The 24548-nt window shown below is 41.1% G+C and overlaps 1 protein-coding gene across 2 annotated transcripts in view; it reads right to left on the reverse strand.

Annotated features, from left to right (window-relative positions):
• Positions 1-24548, reverse strand: part of dhx38 (DEAH (Asp-Glu-Ala-His) box polypeptide 38) — a 128536-nt gene that overhangs the window by 63808 nt on the left and 40180 nt on the right. For both annotated transcript variants that reach the window (XM_068049200.1, XM_068049201.1), the window contains exons 12-16: positions 23195-23332; positions 18576-18762; positions 10853-11038; positions 10228-10368; positions 892-1002 (exon numbers count right to left, since the gene is read on the reverse strand). In XM_068049200.1, the coding sequence (XP_067905301.1) occupies positions 892-1002; positions 10228-10368; positions 10853-11038; positions 18576-18762; positions 23195-23332 (763 nt within the window). The remainder of the gene's footprint in view (positions 1-891; positions 1003-10227; positions 10369-10852; positions 11039-18575; positions 18763-23194; positions 23333-24548) is intronic.

Below are 24548 nucleotides of genomic sequence, written 5' to 3' on the forward strand. Positions count from 1 at the left end.
TCAGTCAATGCATGGAACAACAATGTTCTGGGTGTTTTAAAGCAGTCTGGGATCTAAACAGCATTAACAGATAGCCACATGCATAATGTTCATGTAATTCTGAGTCTGCAGTTGGACAACATTCAGAGGTAAAATCCAAGTGTGCGACAAGCTTCTTTTTTATTCTGCTTGTGGAGCAGAATTCCACACAAATGCAAAACAAAAAATGAAGCGGATCAGGGATGGGGAGAAGGAGAAGGAATCAAAAGACAGAGAGACAGACACAAAGGAACAGATAGAAAGAAAGCCAGACAGATGGAGTAGACTTCAGAGGATACTATACATTTTCATATTTAGTCATCCATGATCTATCATGTTGTATAGAACAAGGATGACCAAATAAATTTGCCACATACCTTCATCAAAAAGGCAAAACATTTTATCTCCTTTTATTCAATTATGAATTAAGCCATATATCTGCAATATTACAACAAAAGTAGACTTAGTCATTAGTTTTCCACAACAATTTCAGTGAAAGTCCATGTCTAGCATTGCCAAAACCATTTTTTAAGCAAAAAATATAGTCGGACATTTGCCTTTTTAAACACAAAGGGCAAATTTTCATTCGGTCATTTATTTAGTCAATTGAAATAAAAATTTCCTCCGCCAACTGCCAAATTACCATGACAATAAGTCAACATTCAATCCAGTCAATCTGGCAATTTTGGAGTGCTATTGGCCCCAGACTACCTTCCAGTGATGTCGTCCTATTGATCTTGAGAGGCACTTACTGTGATTGTAAAGCACCCCTTTATGACTTGCCTTGTATTCTGAGTTTTATAAAGGAGTGAAGGAAATGAGTAAAGGTGAAAAGATCATACTGTTTTAAAAATTCATCAACTGCACACTCACCTCAATGTCTTCCTGGCCTGGCATAAATATTAGTATGTCACCCGGAATAGTTGATAGGTGAATTTGAAGAGCCTGTTTAACTCCTCCTTCCACATAATCCTCTGTGGGTGTCTGTAAAAATATACAGAAATAAAGTACTCAATAAGAAGTATATAACACAAGAACAGTCAAAGTCAAGATTTCAACAATTTGAACTCAACTCTGAAATCTATCCAGACCAGCTAAACCAAAGACCAGAAACAGATTTCTTTTAAAATTTTGATTGTTTGGCCAGTGGGCAGCTAGAACTTAACAGCAATAATGTTAATTTTGTAAGTACTAGTCGATCTCCTATGGCATTTCACTCAGACAATATGGGCAGGTTTATGATAAAAGACATGAAGTCATATTAATAAATAATTTTATTGGGAAATTCATTGACTTATTATGTCGATTTCTTAAAACCTGACAATAGCTAATAAATTAATGAAACTGAACTTAGATTGACAATTTATGAATCTAAAATTTAGTGAGCAAATAATTAGAAAAGAGAGTAAGTAACTAACTGAATGGTGAAACTGTGGTTGTAGTGCTGTTGGGTTTGGCTATTAGGATCAGTGGAGGAGTTCCTAATAGGCTGTGCTGTTGGGCGCCAGTATTGGGCTTGTTAGTAACTTGCATTAACTGATGCATGTGCAGAAATGCAAAACCATATAAAAATGGTGAGAACAGACCAAGGACGATCAATCCAGCCCACCAAATCAACGTGCAACACGTACACAAACATCCAGCCCGACCCACATAAGTTTCTCAAAAAGGCATTAAAAAAAATACCTGCAGGTAAAACCTGGCTACTTGACCCGAACCCGACCACATATCGGGCTCAGGTTCGGGTCGGGTCTGTAATCAGAGTCCAGCATTCGGGCTCTGGTCGGTCGGATCAGGCTGGACTTTACAGTTTTGTTTTGTATTGTTTTTGTTTCAGTCTATGATCTTTCTCTGTTTCAAAAATATGTTGTTATTTTCGGGTCGGGTCAGGCATTTAAAAAAATTAAACGACTTGGGCCCGGGTTGCCGTTGTCGCGTCGGGCTCGGGTCAGGTTTTAATTTTATACCCAAGACAGGCTTTACCTGCAGGAAAACTTCTGGCAATTTTCTCAAGTCCCAGTGGCAATCAAGGAAGGCCCCAGAGCACAGTAACCTTACCCCTCATAAGTGTAGCCAACGTACCCTCTAATTTTTTTGTACTGTGCGTTGATTTGTTTAATTTGGCAGGCTCTGAAATTTGTTTTGCGCAGCCGCACACATGTGGTACCTTAAAGGGACAGAATTGTGCACGGCAACTTTCAGGCTGCTGCACGGCCACACAGTTCACAACAATTTATATTTATAGGGATTAGTAAGATTAAGAGTAAGGGGCACAAGGAGACAAGACTTTGCCTGAGCGAGACGTAGTCAGAGTCCGAAGGTGGGAGTTTGGTTCATGTGGTAAGTTTTGGTAAGACTCTAACATAGAACTTTCAAACTTCAAGTTAGTTAAATTGCCTTGCGAAACAGGGAGCTGCTTGGCATTGGCAGCTGACAATCATCTGAAAGTAGTTGGTTCAAAAGATATTAATTACTGTGGCAGGAAGCCAAGCTAGCTAGTGCCTCATCAGAGGCTCTATAAAAGCAGTCTGGTTTCCAAACCACACAGAGTAAGGGGCACACAGAGAGGTGACTTCGCCTGAGTGAAATGTAGTCAGAGTGTAAAGGTGGTAATTTGGTTCATGTGGGAATTCGGTGCATCTGGGAAAGAGGTGCTCCTTTTTCAGCCTCCAGTAGCTGTAGAAGACACAAGTTCCTTCCCAGAAATGGAGAGTAACCTAGAGACAGCAGCGAGAGCTTGAAGAGCTAGGATGGTGAGTCGGTGCCTTCAAAGAATTCCAAAGAAAATTGACGTGTGACATTACAGCAAAGATGATAACTGGTTGAACATTTTCTCTTTTACTTTTATCTAAACTAAGGAATTTTAATTGGGGTTAGTATAACATTAATTCAAATAATAAGAATCTTTTGAAACTCAAGGTAATTTATTAGTACAGTTTTACTGGTAGTAGTAAGCTTTACTAGCAGTAGTAAAGCTTATTAGTAGGAGTGGCGCTTAGTAGTAGTGGGGTTTATTATTTAAAAATTAATATAAATTAATTAACACATAATAAAATGGCAGGTCAGGTGATGTGTTGTGGCTGAAGTATGTGGGAGCTGGTGGACAGCAGTGTGATCCACAGCAAACATGTTTGCAGTAAGTGTCCGTGGCTTGAGGAGCTTCGGCTCGGAGTCAGTGAGTGGAGGACGAGCTACAGACATTGCGATGCATCAGAAAGGGGTAAAGTTACCTGGACACTTTGCTCCAGAAGGCAGTCATACCCCTTAGGATAGGGTCATCTGATTTGGTCAGTGGTCAGGGGCAGGAGGGTGCATCGGCGAGTGAGGCAGCTAAGGGGATCAAGAAGGCAGAAGTGGAGGAGCCTCAGAGCCCTTGCAATTGTCCAACAGGTTTGAGGTTCTTGCAGCTTGTATAGATGAGAGTGAGGGTTGCAGGATGGATGAGCAAACTGACCACGGCACCGTGGTACAGGGAGCCATTCAAGCAGGGGGTTAGACACAGCTCTCTGTGGCCAAGAGCGAGAGTCCAGAAGGCTGTCTTGCCTGGCTGGTGCCTGGGTTCAGGACATCTGCTCAGGGCTGGAGAAGAACTTGCAGTGGGAAAGGGAGGATCCAGTTGTCATGGTCCACATGGGTATTAATGACATAGATAGGACTAGGAAAGAGATTCCACATAGGGAATATGAGCAGCTAGGGGCTAAATTAAAATGCAGAACCTCAAAGGTAATAATCTATGGATTATTACTTGAGCCATGAGCAAATTAGCATAGGGTAAATAAGATTACAGAGTTAAATGCATGGCTCAAAGATTGGCATGGGAGAAATGGGTTTCGATTCATGGGGTACTGGCACCAGCACTAGGGAAAGTGGAAGCTGTACCTTTGGCACAGTCTTTACCTGAGATCAGTATTCAAATAAGTCGCATACCTAGGATGGTAGAGAGGGCTTTAAACTAAATAGTGGGGGTGAGGGGTCAAGTGAGAGAATATGTGATAATTTAAAGAAAAGACAAGACAGCAAGGTAGCAATAAGAGTAATGATAATCAGAGTGTAGCAGAAAGGGGCAGACGTACAAACTTAAGAGTGCGCCAGCAGGTCAGGCTAGAGTTTGTAAAAATAATAAAAATACAGAATTAAAGGCATTTTATCTGAATGCACACAACATTTGTAACAAGGTAGATAATTTGACAGCACAAATAGAAGTAAACAGGTATGATCTAACTGCCAATACGGAGACGTGGATGTAGGGTGACCAAGGCTGGGAACTGAATGTTCATGGGTATTCGACATTTAGAAAGGGTAGCAAAAAGGAAAAGGAGATGGGGTAGTGCTATTAAATAAAGGATGAGATCAGTACAGTAGTGACAGAGGATCTTGGATTGAAAGATCAAGATGTAGGGCGGCACAGTGGTTAGCACCGCAGCCTCACAGCTCCATCGACCCGGGTTCAATTCTGGGTACTGCCTGTGTGGAGTTTGCAAGTTCTCCCTGTGTCTGCGTGGGTTTCCTCCGGGTGCTCCGGTTTCCTCCCACAGCCAAAAGACTTGCAGGTTGGTAGGTAAATTGGCCATTATAAATTACCCCTAGTATAGGTAGGTGGTAGGGAAATATAGGGACAGGTAGGGATGTGGTAGGAATATGGGATTAGTGTGGGATTAGTATAAATGGGTGGTTGATGGTCAGCACAGACTCGGTGGGCCGAAGGGCCTGTTTCAGTGCTGTATCTCTAAACTAAACTAGAATCAGTTTGGGTAGAGCTAAGAAACAGCAAATATTATTAGGATTTGTTTATAGGCCACCAAATAGTAGTGGTAATGTAGGGCACAGTATAAATCAGAAAATTAGAGGTGCATGTAATAAGGATAATACACTAATCATGGGGGACTTCAATCTACATATAGATTGCTTAAACCTAATTAGCACTAATGCTGTGGAAAACGAATTCCTGGAATGTATATGAGATGGTTCTCTAGAATAGTATGTTGAGGAACCAACTACAGAACAGGCTATTTTAGATGTGACATTGTGCAATGAGAAAGGGCTAATTATTAATCTCGTTGTAAAGGAGCCTTTAGGGAAAAGTGACCATAATATGATAGCATTTCACTTGAAGATGAAAGTGATGTAGTTCAATCCGAAACTAGGGTCTTAAATCTAAAAGGCAACTACTAAGGTATGGGGGGGGGGGGCAAGTTAGCTGTGGTAGATTAGGAAACTACATTAGAAGGCATGATGGCAGACAGGCAATGGCTAACATTTAAAGAATTAATACATGATTTACAATATATTTACATTCTTTTGAGACACAAAAACCCAGCAGCAAAAGTGATCCAACCATGGCTAACAAGAGAAGGATTGGGAACATTTTGGAATTTAGAATTGGGAGGACCAAGAAACTGATAAAGGAGAAAATAGAATATGAAAGTAAACTAGCAAGAAACAGAAAAAAACGACTGTAAAAGCTTCTATAGATATGTAAAAAGGAAAAAATTAGCAGAGACAAATGTGGGCCCATTACAGGCAGAGACAGGGGAATTTATAGTGGGGAACAAGGAAATGACAGAGAAACTAAACAAATACTTTGTGTCTGCCTTCACAGAGGAAGATACAAAAAACCTTCCAGAACTAGTTGTGAACCAAGGGACTAGTGAGAATGAGGAACTGGAAGAAATTAGTAAAAAAAAGTACTGGAGAAATTAATTGGACTGAAAGTTGATAAATCCCCGGGACTTGATGATCTACATCCCAGTGTTGAAAGAGGTGGCTGTAGAGATAGTAGATGCATTGGTGATCATCTTTCAAACTTATATGGATTCTGTAACAGTTCCTGAAGATTGGAAGGTAGCAAGTGTAACTCCAATATTTAAGAAAGGAGGGAGAGAGAAAACAGGGAACTGCAGACCTCTTCGCCTGACGTCATAGGGAAAATGCTAGAATCTATTGTAAAGGATGTGATAATTGGACACTTAGAAAATAATGGTAGGATTGGGCAGTGTTAACATGGATTTATGAAAGGGAAATCATGTTTGACAAACCAGTTGGAGTTTTTTTTGAGGATGTAACTAGCAGAATAGATAAAAGGGAACCAGTGGATGTGATGTATTTGGATTTTCGATAATGCCGCACACAAGAAGTTAGTAAGAAAATTTAGAGCACCTGGGATTGGAGGCAATATACTGGCATGGATTGAGAATTGGTTAGCGGACAGAAAACAGAGTGTAGGAATAAACGGGTCATGTTAGTTTGGCAAGCTGTGACTAGTGGGGTACTTCAAGGATCAGTGCTTGGGCCCCCCAGCTATTCACAATCTATATCAATGATTTGGATGTGGGAACCAAATGTAATATTTCCAAGTTTACTGAGGTCACTAAACTAGGTGGGAATGTGAGTTATGAGGAGGATACAAAGAGGCTTTAGACAGGTTAAGTGAGTGGGCAAGAACATAGCAGATGGAATACAATGTGGAAAAATGTGAAGTTATCCACTTTGGCAGGGAAAACAGAAAAGCAGAGTATTTCTTAAATAGTGAGCAATTGGGAAGTCCAAAGGGACCAGGGTGTCCTTGTTCATTAGTCACTGAAAGCTAACATGCAGGTGCAGCAAGCAATTAGGAAGGCAAATGGTATGCTGGCTTTTATTGCAACAGGATTTCAGTACAGGAGTAAAGAAGTCTTGCTGCAATTGCATAAAGCCTTGGTGAGGCCGCACCTGCAGTATTGTGTACAGTTTTGGTCTCCTTACCTAAGGAAGGATATACTTGCCATAGAGGAAGTGCAACGAAGGTTCACCAGACTGATTCCTGGGATGGTGGGATCGTCCTATGAGGACTTGTATTCTCTAGCGTTTAGAAGAATGAGAGGTGATCTCATTGAGCATACAAAATCTTGACAGGGTTGATGCAGGAAGGATGTTTCCCCTGGTTGAGGGGTCTAGAAGCAGGGGACACAGTCTCAGAATAAGAGGTAGGCCATTTAGGACTGAGATGAGTGAATCTTTGGAATCCTCTACCCCAGAGGGCTGTTGAAGCTCAGTCATTGAGTGTTCAAGACAGAGATCGATACATTTCTATCTATTAAAAATATCAAGGGATATGGGGATAGTGCAGGAAAATGGCACCTTTACCTTTTCCTTTTACCATGCGTGGAGACCAAAACAGAACATTACACTTTAAGTACAGTCATACCAAAGCCTGATATACCCGAAGTATAGTATTCCTGTTTTATATTTGATGGTCCTTGCAATATAACCTAATACCCTTTCCTTATAGCAACTTCACATTGTTCTTTCTTGATTGGTCACATTTTGACAGGTAGCCTGAATGCCATGAATATGCCTGGAGTTTCTAGAGCCGAAATACATCACAATGCACTTGTCCAATTACAGAATATCTACCACAAATGGTCCTATTACCCTCATTTGTCTAAATCTGCATATAACACATTGATTTGGTCTAACTTACTGATTCCTATAGCCATTTTCATGTCATTAGCAAATTTAAGAATAGCCCATTAATGGCCTCATCTATATCATTAATGAAAATGAATTGCTATGGTCTCAAAACAGAACCCTCTGGAACTTATGACCAGCCCTCATTGTAATTCACTTGCATTAATACTATCCCTCTGTTTAATAGATTCCACTTGTTACCTATCCACTGTAATGTCTACCCTATAATGCCAAGTGATCTATTTTTTTTCCCCATGAGTCATCTACATGATACATTATCGATGCCTTTTGGAAATTGAAATATACAACAGCAGCAAAATTCTTCAGTGTGAATGAATAGCAAAACTGGCTGGCAAGAACTCAGAAATAGGCACGTAGTTCCTATCGCATGTGATGACAGCAAAAGGGAATCTGGGACATAGTTGCTTAGAAAAGCAGTTGCAGCACTGAGAAAATAATCAGGAGGGAGATAGACAAATTGAAATAACCAGAAATGCAGGTAAGGCTCCTGACCTAGCAGTAGGCCATACAGAGAAAAGGTTTTCCTGGGGTTTAGGACAGGGTATGGGTGACTGTATGAGTGAAGACTGTATGAGGCGAGTCGAAGAGACTTAGCAGTTGGCAGGAAAAAAGACAGAAGCGCAAGGGGAGAGCCAACTGTGTAACAGCCCCGACAACCAATTTTATCTGTAGCACCTGTGGAAGAGTCTGTCACTCTAGAATTGGCCTTTATAGCCACTCCAGGCGCTGCTTCACAATCCACTGACCTCCTCCAGGCGCTTACCCATTGTCTCTCAAGACAAGGAGGCCAAAGAGAAGAACATGAGTAACAATAAGCTTGAAATCTGAAACTGATTTATATTAATGGACTTGGGTAATACTATAAATGTTAATTTTCAGAATTAGCAGATAAAATTAAGAAAGTATGGCACCATTATAAAAGTGAGCTGGCTGTAGCACAGCTTACAGTTAGATTATATGTTGTTTTATAATGACAAGTGTTAGAACCATATCATGCACAATACATTATTTTGTTGCTAAATGGAATTGTGTCCCTTTAAGATTAGAAAATCTAACTATCATTAAGAGCTTCAGGTCAACTGCTTGAAATCAGTTAAATTTCTTTCCAACCTGCAAGTCAGAACCTGACATTCATTTCATTAAAAATGCTACCACGTTGATTGTACAGGCCACAGATAATTGGACACCCATGTTAACAAGGCACTTACTGTTGGTCAAGAAGTTTCCCTACATTCCAAATATCTGTTTTTTTTTCTTTTTAAAAAATAAGAAAATTGCATTTGTGCAAAAAAAATTGCAGAGAATAAATATGGCTATAATTAAGCTTAACAAAGGAAGTGCCATGTGCCACACATGAAATGCATATACAAGTACAACTGTAGCAGCAATCTGCAGCCCAAAGTTGCTTTTAAAAGTGAACATTATGAATAAAAATGAATGCTCACCTATAAACTAATGGCTTAAAAAAATCAATAGCTACCTCAGAACAAGTTGGTTTTGGAATTTCACAGTAAAATTCCATAAACATTAAACCTCAAGCATTAATACTTTGTATTTATTACAAAAACATCTTTAAGAGACGGAGGCACTGGTTTTGTACCTTTTTATTAATTGCACGTTGTTGAATAGCGTATATGGCCAATAAGTATCCAAAGCAATTATACAATATCCAGTACTTGGTATTATAATTAAGGCTTCTTTTTAAAGCTTTTACATAGCTCAAGTCAGTTCTGGTCAAAGTTTACTTTTTTCCTAGATAACAATTATTTCCATAAAGAGCATTGATTTCCATACAAATCAACTATCCATTTTAAAACATGCATGTCAGAAAGATCTAGTATTCCTGTGAATGCAACGCATTTGACAAGTACAAATTATTTACTAGGAAGCCTCCCTACATCAAATCAACCCAAACAGACTTCAAAATAGAATTACAATATAGGTTTCAAATTTGAATCATTCATTTATTGGGGCAGATGCAAAGCTTACTTTCCTGTTCTAGTGAATTAACGGTTTTAATGATGTTTAAGAATTTGCATAGACAATTAACTATTAAAGGTTTTGGATGATGCATAATAGATTTTTAAGTAATGTTATTTATAAAGCTAGAATTGTGACAATATGAATAAAGCATACCTTACTGCTGTTGTATGTCTCCAGTTATTCCAGAGTTCCTGGTTATACAGTGTTTTATGCTGGACTTACATTACAGAACTATTACCAGGAGCCTCAACCTAGTGTTGCAGGTGCGTTTCCCCACCCCACAGGAGGCATGGTGACACAAAAAGCAAAAGTAAACATTGCTGTGTCACTGGGTATTGTAGGACACTATTTTGTTCTAGCCACGGACAGGTTCGGCCTAAAATCCCTGGCCTCTACCCATCTTCCCCAGCCACAGGAGAAATCCTTAGCTTGAAAATAAAAGTCTGAAGAATGACTTAAATAATTCGACATGCGCAGTTATTTTTGTGTACCACTCGTTCTCTGAAATCTACCGGATGAAAGGTCATCGACCCGAGATGTTAACGCAGCTCCTCTCTCCACAGATGCTGCATGACCTGAATATTTCCACCATTTTCTGTTTTTATTTCTGAAATCTACCCGTGCATTCTAAATATAGTGGATTCCAGAGCCTACAAATATATTAGCACTTGTAGCTTAGGAGGTCCTGCGTAACAGAAAGGAATCATTAAATAAAAGAACTACCAATGCTTAAGTGTGAATCTACAATTGGAATCGTACCTTACTGAAGAAAATATCCACAGGAAATGTCCGGCCTGGAATATAAAAAACAGGAACATTCCCAAAAAATGCTGCAAACTTGCCTGCGTCCATGGTTGCCGATGTAACAATTAGCTTTAGGTCGGCACGGCGAGCTACAACCTAGAAAAAGATAGAACCAAGTTGAACAAATAGAAAAGTTAATTACTCTTCAACTCATGCATTATTAGCAAAGGATTTATTTGGTATCAATGGAAAAATTGATATACTTAGTGAAAACAGTTTCAAAATGATTAAACTAGCACATCTGGTTATGTAGTGTGATGGCACTGTAAAGTACTTCACAACAAGGTGGAAGGATATGACATCCTGTACAGATTCTCCTCAAAACAATTTCTGAATTTCAGCTAGAGTGAGCTGAGGCAATTCTGTAAAATGACAGTGGAAGAAATGGAAGCCGAGCCACCTCATGCCACCTTTGCTCTCAGAATGGCTGTTGTTGGAATGGAAATTACTTATAGCATAGAAAGTGTTGGTGGGATGGAAAACTGATGTAAACGATATAAATGCTTAACAGAGACTATAAAATATATTAAGGACGTTTTCTTAAAAATTGCTGCTTAATGTCTTGGCTTTGTGCACACACCTCTCGAAGTAAGCCAAACAGTACGTCAGTGTTCAGTGATCTCTCATGGGCTTCATCCATGATGACAGCACTATAATGGTCCAAGTCTGCTTCTCTCAGGGATTCCCGAAGCAGAATACCATCTGTCATGTATTTAATGACAGTTTGTTCAGAAGTACAGTCTTCAAATCGAATAGCATAACCCACCTGGAAAAGATAGATAATAGAATCACAGAATAATACAGTGCAGAAGAGGCCCTTCGGCCCATCCAGTCTGCACCGATGCATTAAAACACCTGACCTGTCTACCTAATCCCATTTGCCAGCACTTGGCCCATAGCCTTGAATGTTATGATGTGCCAAGTGCTCATCCAGGTACTTTTTAAAGGATGTGAGGCAACCCGCCTCTACCACCCTCCCAGGCAGGACATTCCAGACCGTCACCACCCTCTGGGTAAAAAAGTTCTTCCTCAAATCCCCCTTAAACCTCCCGCCCCGCACCTTAAACTTGTGACCCGTCGTAACTGACCCTTCAACTAAGGGGAACGGCTGCTCCCTATCCACCCTGTCCATGCCCCTCATAATCTTGTACACCTCGATCAGGTCACCCCTCAGTCTTCTCTGCTCCAGTGAAAACAATCCAAGCCTATCCAACCTCTCTTCATAGCTTAAATGTTCCATCCCAGGCAACATCCTGGTGAATCGCTTCTGCACCCCCTCCAATGCAATCACATCCTTCCTATAATGTGGCGACCAGAATTGCACACAGTACTCCAGCTGTGGCCTTACCAAAGTTCTGTACAACTCCAACATGACCTCCCTGCTTTTGTAATCTATGTCTTGATTGATAATGGCAAGTGTCCCGTATGCCTTTTTCACCACCCTATTAACCTGCCCCTCTGCCTTCAGAGATCTATGGACAAACACGCCAAGGTCCCTTTGTTCCTCGGAACTTCCCAGTGTCAGGCCATTCACTGAATACTTCCGTGTCACATCACTCCTTCCAAAGTGCATCACCTCACACTTTTCAGCGTTAAATTCCATCTGCCACTTTTCTGCCCATTTGACCATCCCGTCTATATCTTCCTGTAACCCAAGACACTCCACCTCACTGTTAACCACTCGGCCAATCTTTGTGTCATCCGCAAACTTTCTGATCCTACCCCCCACATAGTCATCCATGTCATTTATATAAATGACAGACAATAGGGGACCCAGCACAGATCCCTGTGGTACGCCACTGGACACTGGCGTCCAGTCACGAAAACAGCCGTCTGTCATCGCTCTCTGTCTCCTACAGCTAAGCCAATTTTGAATCCACCTCTCCTTCAGAATTTTCTCCAATAGTTTCCCTACCACTGACGTGAGACTCACTGGTCTGTAGTTCCCTTGCTTATCTCTACAAACTTTCTTAAATAGTGGGACCACATTAGCTGTTCTCCAGTCCTCTGGCACCTCCCCCGTGGCAAGAGAGGAATTAAAAATTAGGGTCAGAGCCCCTGCAATCTCCACCCTCGCCTCCCACAGCATCCTGGGACACAAATCGTCCGGACCTGGAGATTTGTCCACTTTTAAGCCTTCCAAAACCTCCAATACCTTGTCACTCCCTATGACAATTTGCTCAAGAACCTCACAGTCTCTCTCTCTAAGTTCAATATCTGCATCCTCTTTCTCTTGGGTGAAGACAGATGTGAAGTATTCGTTCAACACCCTACCAATGTCCTCTGGCTCCACCCACAAATTTCCCCCTTGGTCCCTAATGGGTCCTACTCTTTCCCTGGTTATCCTCTTCCCATTGATATACTTATAGAATATCTTGGGATTTCCCCTACTTTTACCAGCCAGAGCTTTCTCATATCCCCTCTTTGATCTCCTAATTGCTTTCTTAAGCTCCATCCTACACTTTCTGTACTCCACTAATGCTTCCATTGATTTGCTCTCCTTGTATTTGCCAAAAGCCTCTCTTTTCCTTCCCATCGTACCCTGAATGTTTCTGGTCATCTTGCTCCTAACTATTACCCTAGAGGGAACATGTTGGGCCTGTACCCTCCCCATTTCCTTTTTGAATGCCCCCCACTGCTCTTCTGTAGATTTCCCGACAAGTAACTAGAAGACAGAGGGTATCAGTGGATGGGTGTTTTTCTGAATGGAGGAATGTGACTAGTGGTGTTCCGCAGGGATCAGTGCTGGGACCTTTGCTGTTTGTAGTATATATAAATGATTTGGAGGAAAATGTAGCTGGTCTGATTAGTAAGTTTGCGAACGACACAAAGGTTGGTGGAGTTGCGGATAATGATGAGGATTGTCAGAGGATACAGCAGGATATAGATCGGTTGGAGACTTGGGCGGAGAAATGGCAGATGGAGTTTAATCTGGACAAATCTGAGGTAATGCATTTTGGAAGGTCTAATGCAGGTGGGAAGTATACAGTAAATGGCAGAACCCTTAGGAGTATTGACAGGCAGAGAGATCTGGGCGTACAGGTCCACAGGTCACTGAAAGTGACAACGCAGGTGGATAAGGTAGTCAAGAAGGCATATGGCATGCCTGCCTTCATCGGTCAGGGCACAGAGTATAAAAATTGGCAAGTCATGTTGCAGGTGTACAGAACCTTAGTTAGGCCACACTTAGAATATTGCGTGCAATTCTGGTCGCCACACTACCAGAAGGACGTGGAGGGTTTGGAGAGGGTACAGAGGTGGTTTACCAGGATGTTGCCTGGTCTGGAGGGCATTAGCTATGAGGAGAGGTTGGAAAAACTCGGATTGTTTTCACTGGAACGACGGAGGTGGAGGGGCGACATGATAGAGGTTTACAAAGTTATGAGCGGCATGGACAGAGTGGATAGTCAGAAGCTTTTTCCCAGGGTGGAAGAGTCAGTTACTAGGGGACATAGGTTTAAGGTGCGAGGGGCAAAGTTTAGAGGGGATGTGCGAGGCAAGTTTTTTACACAAAGGGTGGTGAGTGTTTGGAACTGCTGCCAGGGGAGGTGGTGGAAGCAGATACGATAGCGACGTTTAAGAGACATCTTGATAAATACATGAATAGGAAGGGAATAGAGGGATAAAGGCCCCGGAAGTGCAGAAGGTGTTAGTTTAGGTAGGCATCAAGATCGGTGTCGGCTTGGATGGCTGAATGGCCTGTTCCTGTGCTGTACTGTTCTTTGTTTTAACTCTTTCCAGTCTACCTTGGCCAGATCCTGCCTTATTTTACTAAAATTCGCTCTCCCCCAATCCAAAACCTTTTTTTGCAACTTGTCTATTTCTTTCTCCATAACAAGATTAAATTATGTTGTGGTGGCTATCACCAAAATGCTCCCCCACCAACATATCAACCACCTGTCCGGCTTCATTCCCTAGAATTAGGTCTAGCACTGCACCCTCCCTTGTTGGATCCTCTACACATTGAATTAAAAAGTTCTCCTGTATACATTTTAAGAACTCCACTCCATCTAAGCCCTTAACACGATGACTACCCCAATTAATGTTGGGAAAGTTGAAATCACCTAATATAATTACCCTATTATTTTTACACACCTCTGCAAATTGCGCACATATTTGCTCCTCAATTCCCCGCTGACTATCTGGGGGTCTATAATAAACACCTAGCAATGTGGCTGTCCCTTTTTTATTCCTAAACTCTACCCATAAAGCTTCATTTGATGCCCCCTCCAAGATATCATCTCTCCTTACTGCAATAACTGACTCCTTAACTAATACTGCAATGTCCCCTCCTCTTTTACCCCCTCCTCTGTCTCGCCTGAAGATTCTATATCCCGGGATATTGAGCTGCCAATCCTGCCCCTCCCTCAACCATGTCTCCGTTATGGCTACGATATCACAATTCCACGTGTCAATCATTGCCCTTAACTCATCCATTTTACCTGCAATACTCCTGGCATTAAAGTAGAGGCCTTCCATCCTGGTCTTACTCCCTTGAAACTTACTTCCGCTGTATTCCCTCTGACTTGTTCGCTTTCCTGTGTTTAGCTGTGTCCCTATTCTGCATCCCCTCCCCCTGCCAAATTAACCTTTTGATAACAATGGACAATACGAGACCTCAAAAGAGATATATTTGTAGTAATGTTCTAACTTTCTCATCGGTCATCATTTTATATGAGAGTTCAGGACATTTCAATTTTGTCTAAATTGACTCCTTGTTACTTCCTTTGTACTACGATTCTACATACGAGGTATGGAAACTTGGGTGGGACGAAGATATAAAAGATTAGAATAGGTTATACATTTTAATATCTTTTTTTAATATAAAACAACAAAGGAAGTGGAGAATTTGGGATACAGGATTACTCCTATAGTTTCAGAAGTAAAATTCACTGTCCTGTATTTAGATTGTTAATATGAAGAAAGCCTATGCAACTGGACTTGATATTGTATGATTGCTACTCGAGCCCCAAAAAATACCAAATGTAACAAGAGTGAACTTTATAAAAGATTTTACAGGAAAAGAAATTCAAGAGTCAACAGTCCTAAACAACGAACATATAGCAATGTACACCATGAATTAGTAAAACATTTTCAGAACAGACATTGTCTTTTCACTTTTTCAAACAGAAAAGCCCTTACTGCCCATGGCATAAGCTGGAATACTTGGGTCCTCATTTGAAATAATACATATCTTTTAAGATTTCCGAAATTTAAAAAAATCTGCTGCAATTATTGCAACTTGATTAAAATTTATATTTATTTGCAGTTTTAACTTTAAGAAACTTGGTAATTAATTTTAGGATATGGCTAGTTATCTCTGAGGTTAGTTTTTCCAATATGAATGCAGTCCACATCTAAATGATTTGAAATTGGTTTAGAGTTCACTCAAAGTGGTGTGTTTTCATCCAATTTTCCATGGTCAGCTCATTATCCAAATTATGGATAGCTTCATCTGCCAATTTGGACATGTGCAGAGACCACACTGGTAGTGGGACTGAAGAATTGTGCAATAAAAGTTAAAAGGATGCCATCGATTAAAGGGAAGACAAAGAAGCGTGATAAACTTATCTGGACTTCATTGCACATGCTTGCGTAAGTAATTCGTATTTTAAATTTGTATACACAAAGCTAACCTGTTGTTCCCGAGACACTAGCACAGATTACAGCAACAGGTCTCAATATGGCCAAATCGTTAGTACTCTCACCTCAGTCAGAAGGCTGTTGGTTCAAGTCCCAATCATGGACTTGAGCACATAAGCTCACTTTCAGTGCAGTTAAGGAGGGAGATTTTAAACCGAGGTCCTGTCTGCACACAGAGGTGAATGTAAAAGATCTGGTTAGGAGCAGGGGAGTTCTCTTGATGTCCTGTCCAATATTTATTCCTCAACCAACACCACTAAATTAGATTACCTGGTCATTTACCTCACTGTAGTTTGTGGGATCTTGCTATTGTAAATTTGCTGCTACGTTTTCTCTAATAGCGACTACACCTCAAAAGAAATAATGGAAGAACTTCAATTTATATAGTGCCTTTCATTTCCTTGCAATATCCCACAACATTTTGCAGTCAATCAAGTACTTTTGAAGTAGGGTGGTAACTTTCACATACATCTGAGAGGGCAGACTAGACCTCAGTCTAGCATCACATTCCTCAGTATTGCATTAAAGTAACAGCGTAGATTATGTGCTCAAGTCTCCGGAGTGAGGCTTCAATTCTCAACCTTCTGACACAGAAGCAAGAATGCTATGACTTAGCCAAGGCTGTAAAACACTTTGGGATCTCCTGAAGAGATGACAGATGCTACATAAATGCAAGTTACTTCTTTCTTAGAGCGCAGAAATCATGTCAACCTAATGGCAAGCTTTGCCACAGCTGAAGGGAGTAAGGGCTAAGAAGTGACAAAAATAACAATGGAAACTCATGGTGCTGGCATGTACCTGCAGGTGATAACCCAATATTCAATCCTCTGTTTATGGTTACTGAAGTTTAAGTAGTGTTGTGGGAGGTGGTTGCAAGTCAAGTGGCAATCCGTGCCACTATTTCCATATGTCAGCATCGCAGTATGCCTGCAAGAACAACAAGATAAGCTTGATGCCACAGCTAACTGGTACAGTCACTGACCGTGCCAGCCCTATGCTGCTAGGTAGTTGCAGCTGTCCTCACTGCAGATGGCATAGCACTGCATATGACTATCTGATGACCTGGACTGCAAGGTCACTGCCAGGTAAGTGAGACAATACCTACATCGGCTGGCATCTTGGCAGGTACAGTCAATTTGGCTATGCTGGCTGTTGACTGACCTGACATGCCTTGCTTCATGCAGTACCACGAAATGCATGACATATTGTGACTGGGATGCTTCTGAGGACACATCTAGTGTTATAGTTGGTCAGGCATTCACATTTTTTAAATCATGCCTCTGGCCTGCTGTGCCAGGTTTCGTTAGGAATAAGAGTTTCCACATCCACTAACCGTCTGCCAAAGTGAGGTATGCGCGTCTCAGTTTGTAGATGTGGGTGTAAAACTACTAGTAAGTGGCTTTTCACCAGCTGCAGTAACAAAGCTGAAGGGGAAAAAGCAGAATAGTAGTTTACAGAAAGATTTCACTAAATCCAAGTGATAGCAGGGGAAAAAATGAAACAAAAATTTAGAGATGGCTTTAAAGCTGTACTACCAGCTTGCTGTGCCCATTAAATGAAGCTATCACCTGTTCAGACTGCCTGGCTGTCAATGTTTCCTGCCTCAGGAATGCTGCGATGCACAAGGTAGGCAGGGATCCACCAATTATTCCAATTGGATTTACCTGATTTATGCCTGCTCTCTCTCAATCGGAAAATCTGCAATTGTGTTGACTGTGCAATTTGATTGGTTAATGCCATGCTCAATTTATGGAAGTGCCCTTTCTTAGGATGAAAGGTTCTTGCTAGTTACAATCCTCTATTTTGAATGCAGCAGAGATAACATAGAAAATGTTGCCATCCTTTTAGAGTAAAATTCCTTCTACAGATAATTATAGCACAAAAAAATCATGAGTACAATATCTGCTTCAAGAGCAATTTTACCTCCTTACTAGCTATACTTTAAAACCAAAAATCACAAACATTTTGTACTTATTCATAGCTGGATGCCAAAATTGTCAAATCCTCCCTTGAGTTTTTTTAACGTTGCAGTGGCATTTCTCTTAAAGATGTGTGGCCATTCTAAAAATTAATTTCTCAATAATCTGTTAAAGGCATTGCACACAACTAGTTTATTTTCTCACCATTAATAATCTTCAAAAAGTGATGCTGGTAAACAATAACATAATAAATACAATCCAATAAGTACAAAGCTCAGGTGCAGAATGTAAAAAATGAATGAAAAGATGTCTTGAAGATATTTTAATATGGTGCATAGCAATCTATTCAGCACATGCCACCAGTGAGTATTTACTCTCAATACTGGGAGGACATTCTTGCTTCTGATTTCTGTAGAATATATAAAACTTATATTCTTTTTAAATCACTTTCCCCAAATTCTTGTCCAATATAAGCCCACTGATACCAACATCCCTCAACTGCAGGACTTCTTCACTGCAAGCCTCAGGTGCTATGAATATAAACCTGAGCTTCACATTGAAAAAATATTTTTAAATTTGAGTTTTTTTTTTCAACCTCATTCAAAATACATTGAACATACTGTTTCATAATAGATACTTTTATAAAATGGACAAAGAAAAGTTAGTATCATGTATCCCTGGAAAACATAATTAATTGAAATTACGGCTGCACTAAAGTCCAGACCAGAACTATTTCATTACCTCTTCTCCAAGATTCACATTCATTTCCTCACTAACGCGTTTTGCCACAGACATGGCTGCCACACGTCTGGGCTGAGTACATCCAATCATGCCATAGTTCGAATAACCATCTTCACTAAGATACTGCGTTAGTTGAGTGGTCTTTCCACTACCAGTCTCTCCAACGACAATGACGACATTGTTATCACTGTACAGAATGAAGAAAAAAAAATTATTTATATGAAGCTCCTTACCTTTTTCACCTTCCCCAATATACACAAAAGCTTTTTCTCTGATATCCTTACAGCCAGGACAAAGATACAGTCTGACTGTAATAGTGCACTACTTTCTTCTTCCCTGACCAACATCATTCCACTTTGAGAAAACATTAAGTATACTTTGTGGTGTAGGACCTGCTCTGCTATTTTTTTCTCTTCTTTGAAATGCCATTGTTTCTAGTGGCTTGACCAATGATTGATAAACCTTTTTCAGTGAAAGCAAGCAAGTTTGAATGTAAGTGGGAGAAAGAACCAGTGATCTTGTGACTAGGAGTCCAACATTCTATCATTAGAGCTACCAATCTGATATTTTCTGTCAATATATAATGCTATGACGAGTACTCGTCACAGTACTCACCTTATACTTGCCCATTTACTTTTTCCCAGCCTTTTTTGAAAATTATATATTCATAAAGTTTTTTTTTATTGAACTGGGGAAAGTAGCATGTATTTAAAAACACAACAAAGCTTGTATATCACAAATACATTAAGGCAAGAGATTATTTTACTATATACTAATGCAATTCATTAACTGTGAAGCGCTTTGGAATGTCCCAAGGCATGAAAGGCACAACTGGAATATAAATACAAGAGGAGAATTGGTTAGCTAGAAAACAAGAGATGGTTGACTGGCAGAAGTGATAATAGTGTGCAACAAAAGTAAGCATAATAAGAGAAAATAGGGAAATAAAAGATATAGAAGATCAAGAGCATGTGTGAATAGTTGAAGCAGGTTTGGTAAGTTGGAGGGGGGAGAGCAGTAAAAAGCAATCAGTAATGCTGGATTGTCGTAAAAACACAACTGGTTCACTAATATCCTTCAGGGAAGGAAACCTCCCATCCTTACCAAGTTTGGCCTACGTGTGACTCCAGACCCACTGGAGCAATGTGGTGGACTCTTAATTGCCCTTGAAATGGCCTAGCAAGCCATTCAGTTGCATCAAACACCTACAAAAAAATACAAGAATAAAACCAGATGGACTATCCAGTATTGACCTGGGCTTCAGATCTGGACAAGGCAAAGGCCAGCTCAGTCGACCCTGCAAAGTCTTCCTTGCTAACATCTGGGAACTTGTGCCAAAATTGGGAGAGCTGTCCCACAACTAGTCAAGCAACAACCTGACATAGTCACACTCACAGAATCATAGCTAACAGCCAACATCCCAGACTCCTCGATTCCCACTGACAGAGCAGACCCATCAGAGGTGGCAGCACAGTGGTATACAGTTGGGAGGGAATGGCCATGGGAGTCCTCAACATTGATTCTGGATCCCATGAAGCCTCATAGCATAAGTTAAAACATGAGCAAGGAGACCACCTGATTACCACTTACTGCCCCTTCCTCAGCTGATGTATCAGTAACCGCCCACGTTGAACACCATTTGGTAAAACTGCTAAGGGTAGCAAAGGCAAAGAATGTAGTTCAGTTATGACTTCAATGTCTATCATCCAGAGTGGCTCAGTAGCAGACACAGCTGCCAGACTAGGCTTGTGGCAGGAGGTGCGAGAACCAACACAAGGAGAAAATATACTTGACCTTGTATTAACCAATTTAACTGCCGATGTGTCTGTCCATGACAGTATTAGCAGGAGTGGCTGCTGCACAGTCTCATGGTGACAAAGTCTCGTCTTCATACGCTCCATGTTATGTGGCACTATCACCATGCTAAATGGGATAGATGCAGATCAGATCTAGCAGTTCAAAACTGGGCATCCATGAGGTGTGATGAGCCACCTGCAGCAACAGAATTGTACTCCACCACAATCTGTTACCTCATGGCTAGCATATCCTTTACTCCACCATTACTATCAAGCCAGGTGACCAACCCCAGTTCAATAACGAGTGCAGAAAGAGCGTGCCAGTAGCAGCATCAGGAATACCTGAAAATGATGTGCCAACCTGGTGAAGCTATAACACTGGATTGCATGCACTCTAAACAGCATTAATAGTATGCTACAGAAAAAACAAAGCGATTCCATAACCAGATCAGATCATAGCTCCTGTCGTGAATGGTGGTGGACAATTAAATAACTAACCAGAGAGGAAGAGGCTCCATGAACATCCCCATCCAAAATGATGGTGGGCCCAGCACTTGAGTGCAAAAGACAAGGGTGAAGTGTTCGCAACCATCTTCAGCCAGCAACCATATTCAGCTTGAAGTGCCAACTGGATGGTCCATACCGGCCTCCTCCTGAGGTCCTCACCATAACAGATGCCAGTCTTCAACCACTCTGCATAATATCAAGAAACGGGTGAGCACACTTGATACAGCAAAGACTATGGGCCCCGACAACATCCCATCTGTAGTACTGAAAGCTTGTGCTCCAGAGGCAGCCATGCCTCTAGCTAAGCTGCTCCAGGACAGCTACCTAACAAAGCATAAAATCGCCCAGGTATGTCCTGTACACAAAAAGGAGGACAAATCCATCTGGACTATTACCACCCCATCAGCCTACTCAACCATCAGCAAAGTGACAGAACTTGTTGTCAACAGTGCTATCCAGCAGCACTTACTCACCAATAACCTGCTCACCGATGCTCAGTTTGGGTTCCACCAGGATCTCTTGGTTCCAGACCTCATTCCAGCCTTAGTCCAAACATGAACAAAATGCTGAATTCCTGAGGTGAGGCGAGAGAAACTGGCTTCGACATCAAAGCAGCATTTAACCAAGTGTGGCATCAAAGAGCCCTAGTAAAACTGAAGCCAATGGGAAGCAGGAGGGAAAACTCTCCACTGGCTGAAGACATACATAGCACAAATGAAGATGGCTGCACTTTTTGGATACCAATCTTCTCAAACCCAGGAGTTCCTCAGGGCAGTGCCCTGGGCCCAAAAATGTTAAGCTGTTTCATCGATGATCCTCTCTCCACCGTCAGGTCAGAAGCAGGGATGTTCACTGACGATTGTACAGGATTCAGTTCTACTTGCAACACCTCAGATAACGAAGCAGTCCATGCCCGCATGCAGGAAGACCTGAACAAAATTCAGCTTTTGCTGATCAATGACAAGTAACATTCACACAAGTGTCAGGTCATCTCCAACAAGAGAATGTCGAACCACCTCCCCATGACATTCAATGGCATTACCGTTGTCAAATTCCCCACTCTCAAACTCCTGGGGTCACCGCTGACCAGAAACGTAACTGAACAAGCCACATAAATGCAATGGCTACACTAGCAGGTTAGCAAATGCATATATTGTGGTGAGTGACTCACCTCCGAACTTCGCAAAGCCTTTCCAACACCTACAAGGCACAAGTCAGGAGTGTGATGAAATACTTCCCACTTGCCCGGATGAGTGTAGCTCTAAAACTCAAGAAGCTCAACACCATTCAGGACATAGCAGCCCACTTGATTGGCACCCCAACCACCACCTTAAACATTCACTCCTTCCACCATCAGTGCAATGCGGTTGCAGTGTGTACCATCTACAAGATGCACTGGAACAACTCACCAAAGCTTTTTCAACAGCACCTCCCAAACCTACAATTGCCATCACAGAGAAGGACAAGGGCAGCAGGCACAGTATATTGCCGTTTCTTCATCGTCACCAGTTCAAAATCCTGGAATTCCCTACCTAACAGCACTGCACTGTGCCTTCACCACATGAGCTTCAGCAGTTCAAAAAGGCAGTTCACCACCTTCTCAAGGGCAATTAGGCATGAACAATAAATGCTGGCATAGCCAGCAACGCCAACATCCCAAGAATGAATATTAAAAAGAAAGCCTGGCAAGCTCCAGTGGCCCAGGAGTCTGGTAGAAGAAATAGGCAAGTCAACACCAGAGATGCATTCCACCCTGCTGGCTGTGTGCCTGTAAGAAAAGGGTTAAACAGACTGACAAGTGTGCTAATGTAATATCGCTATTGATTTTCTTTACAGTGTAGTAGTGTTAGCTTTTACCCTTCATTAAGTAGGAAAGTATGATTCAATTTTGAAGTACTGACCACTGAACATTTAAACCAGGGCTGGCCATACAGCACTGACTCGTTTCATTATGTGGTAGTTACCTAAAATCACAAAATGGCACAGCAGAGAGGGAGGCCAATCAGCCCATCATGTCAGTGTTAGATCTTTGAAATAGTTATTCAATTATTTTCATTCTCCTGCCACTTCCCCTTAGCCCCGCAAATTTTTCATCAGGTATTTATCCAAGTCCCTTTTGAATGTCATTATTGAATCTGCTTCCCCCACCCTTTCAGCCAATGCATTCCAAATCATAATGACTCACTGCATTAAAAAATTCTCATCACACCTCTGGTTCTTTTGTCAATAACCAGTTTACAAGAGGCAAGCCATTCTGTACCTCAGCCACCCATAACCATTAACAATGTGCTACTTAAATATGAAATCACTACTCACCGTATTATATTCAGTAACTGCTCTCTAATAGCAAATATAGGTAGGTACTGTTTCTGTTCAAGAATAGATTTCTTCTTTGCAAATTCACTGCTTGCCACATTCTTGTCCTTCATATGGTCAGCAAATTTCTGATCAACTCTACATATTAATAAAATTAGAAAATATATTTTAAACACACCGCAATTGCATTTGTTATTAGTTTACTCTATATGGTAGGTCCATAGTAGGGCCGTGACTCCACAGTACTGTATATTGCCTCTAAATATAACAGAGACAATGTACTGCCATGCAAGATCTTATTTATTGATGGGTGGTAGAGACCATACAGATGTCCAGTACGTACTTCTTTTGTTAATGTTTTAACTTGCATGCTTAAAAGAGTAAGGGAGAAAACAGATAACTCGTGGGCAGAGTGTATTAGAATATTGTCATTTCACTCCTGGGACCTACTTCAACCAGAGATCAGATTGTTTCTTCTCTTTGACAGTTGGAAGTGAGAGAAACAAAATCTGTGTGGGCAATCCCAATGCAGTTCCTAACGAATTAGCCAGTAAGACTGCAAAGATGGAAGCATTAAGGAAAGATAAGCAATTACATCACTTATTTTCCAACCAATATCTAATACAATATTCAGTACTACTATTTATTTGCTGTTTGACCAATAGTGTAATGATCTAATGTTCTAAAAATCAATGACTGCATCCTCCATCCCTACTGCTTTCTCTTCTGTAAATTAGTCTTCCAAAAATTAAACAAGCTTACAACTGTTATTTTATTTCCAAATCCAATACAAGAAACAAATACTGACTACAGTGATATTCTTCTGAACATTTCCGCCTCCCTTTCTCAACCTCCACTACAACTCCTGCAAGTACATGCTATTTTCTATATTTTAGTCTAATTTTTTGCTCAGTTCCACATCCTCCATCATCCCAAGTCAGCTTTTATAGTCTGTGAGGTCTGAGTTGTTCCAACTCTGCAAATTGACAAAAGCAATCTCTTCCATTCCAGACACAGAGCTAGATCAATTGCATAACTGTGGATAGCATTCTACTAACAGAATATAAAACAGGCTAAAGGCCTGCTACCCGACCCGAACAGACGGGACCCGAAGACGTGTGTCGGGTTTGGGTCAGGTTGCTCTTTCGGGTCCGGCTTTCAGGCTCGGGTCGGGCGGACACACAGTATTAATTGGACTTGAAATGTTGTTTGAAAAGATTAGAGCCACGAAGTCAGTGATTGTTTGGTCATGAGTTAAACAAAAACCCATGGAGTTGTGCCACACTGTACCAGTATCTGCAGTGCTTAAACACAACAATCGCCCGAAGGCTCAGAAAATACTATACATCATCTC

Source organism: Heterodontus francisci, chromosome 17 (genome assembly GCF_036365525.1).
Source record: "Heterodontus francisci isolate sHetFra1 chromosome 17, sHetFra1.hap1, whole genome shotgun sequence".
Taxonomy (NCBI): Eukaryota; Metazoa; Chordata; class Chondrichthyes; order Heterodontiformes; family Heterodontidae; genus Heterodontus; species Heterodontus francisci.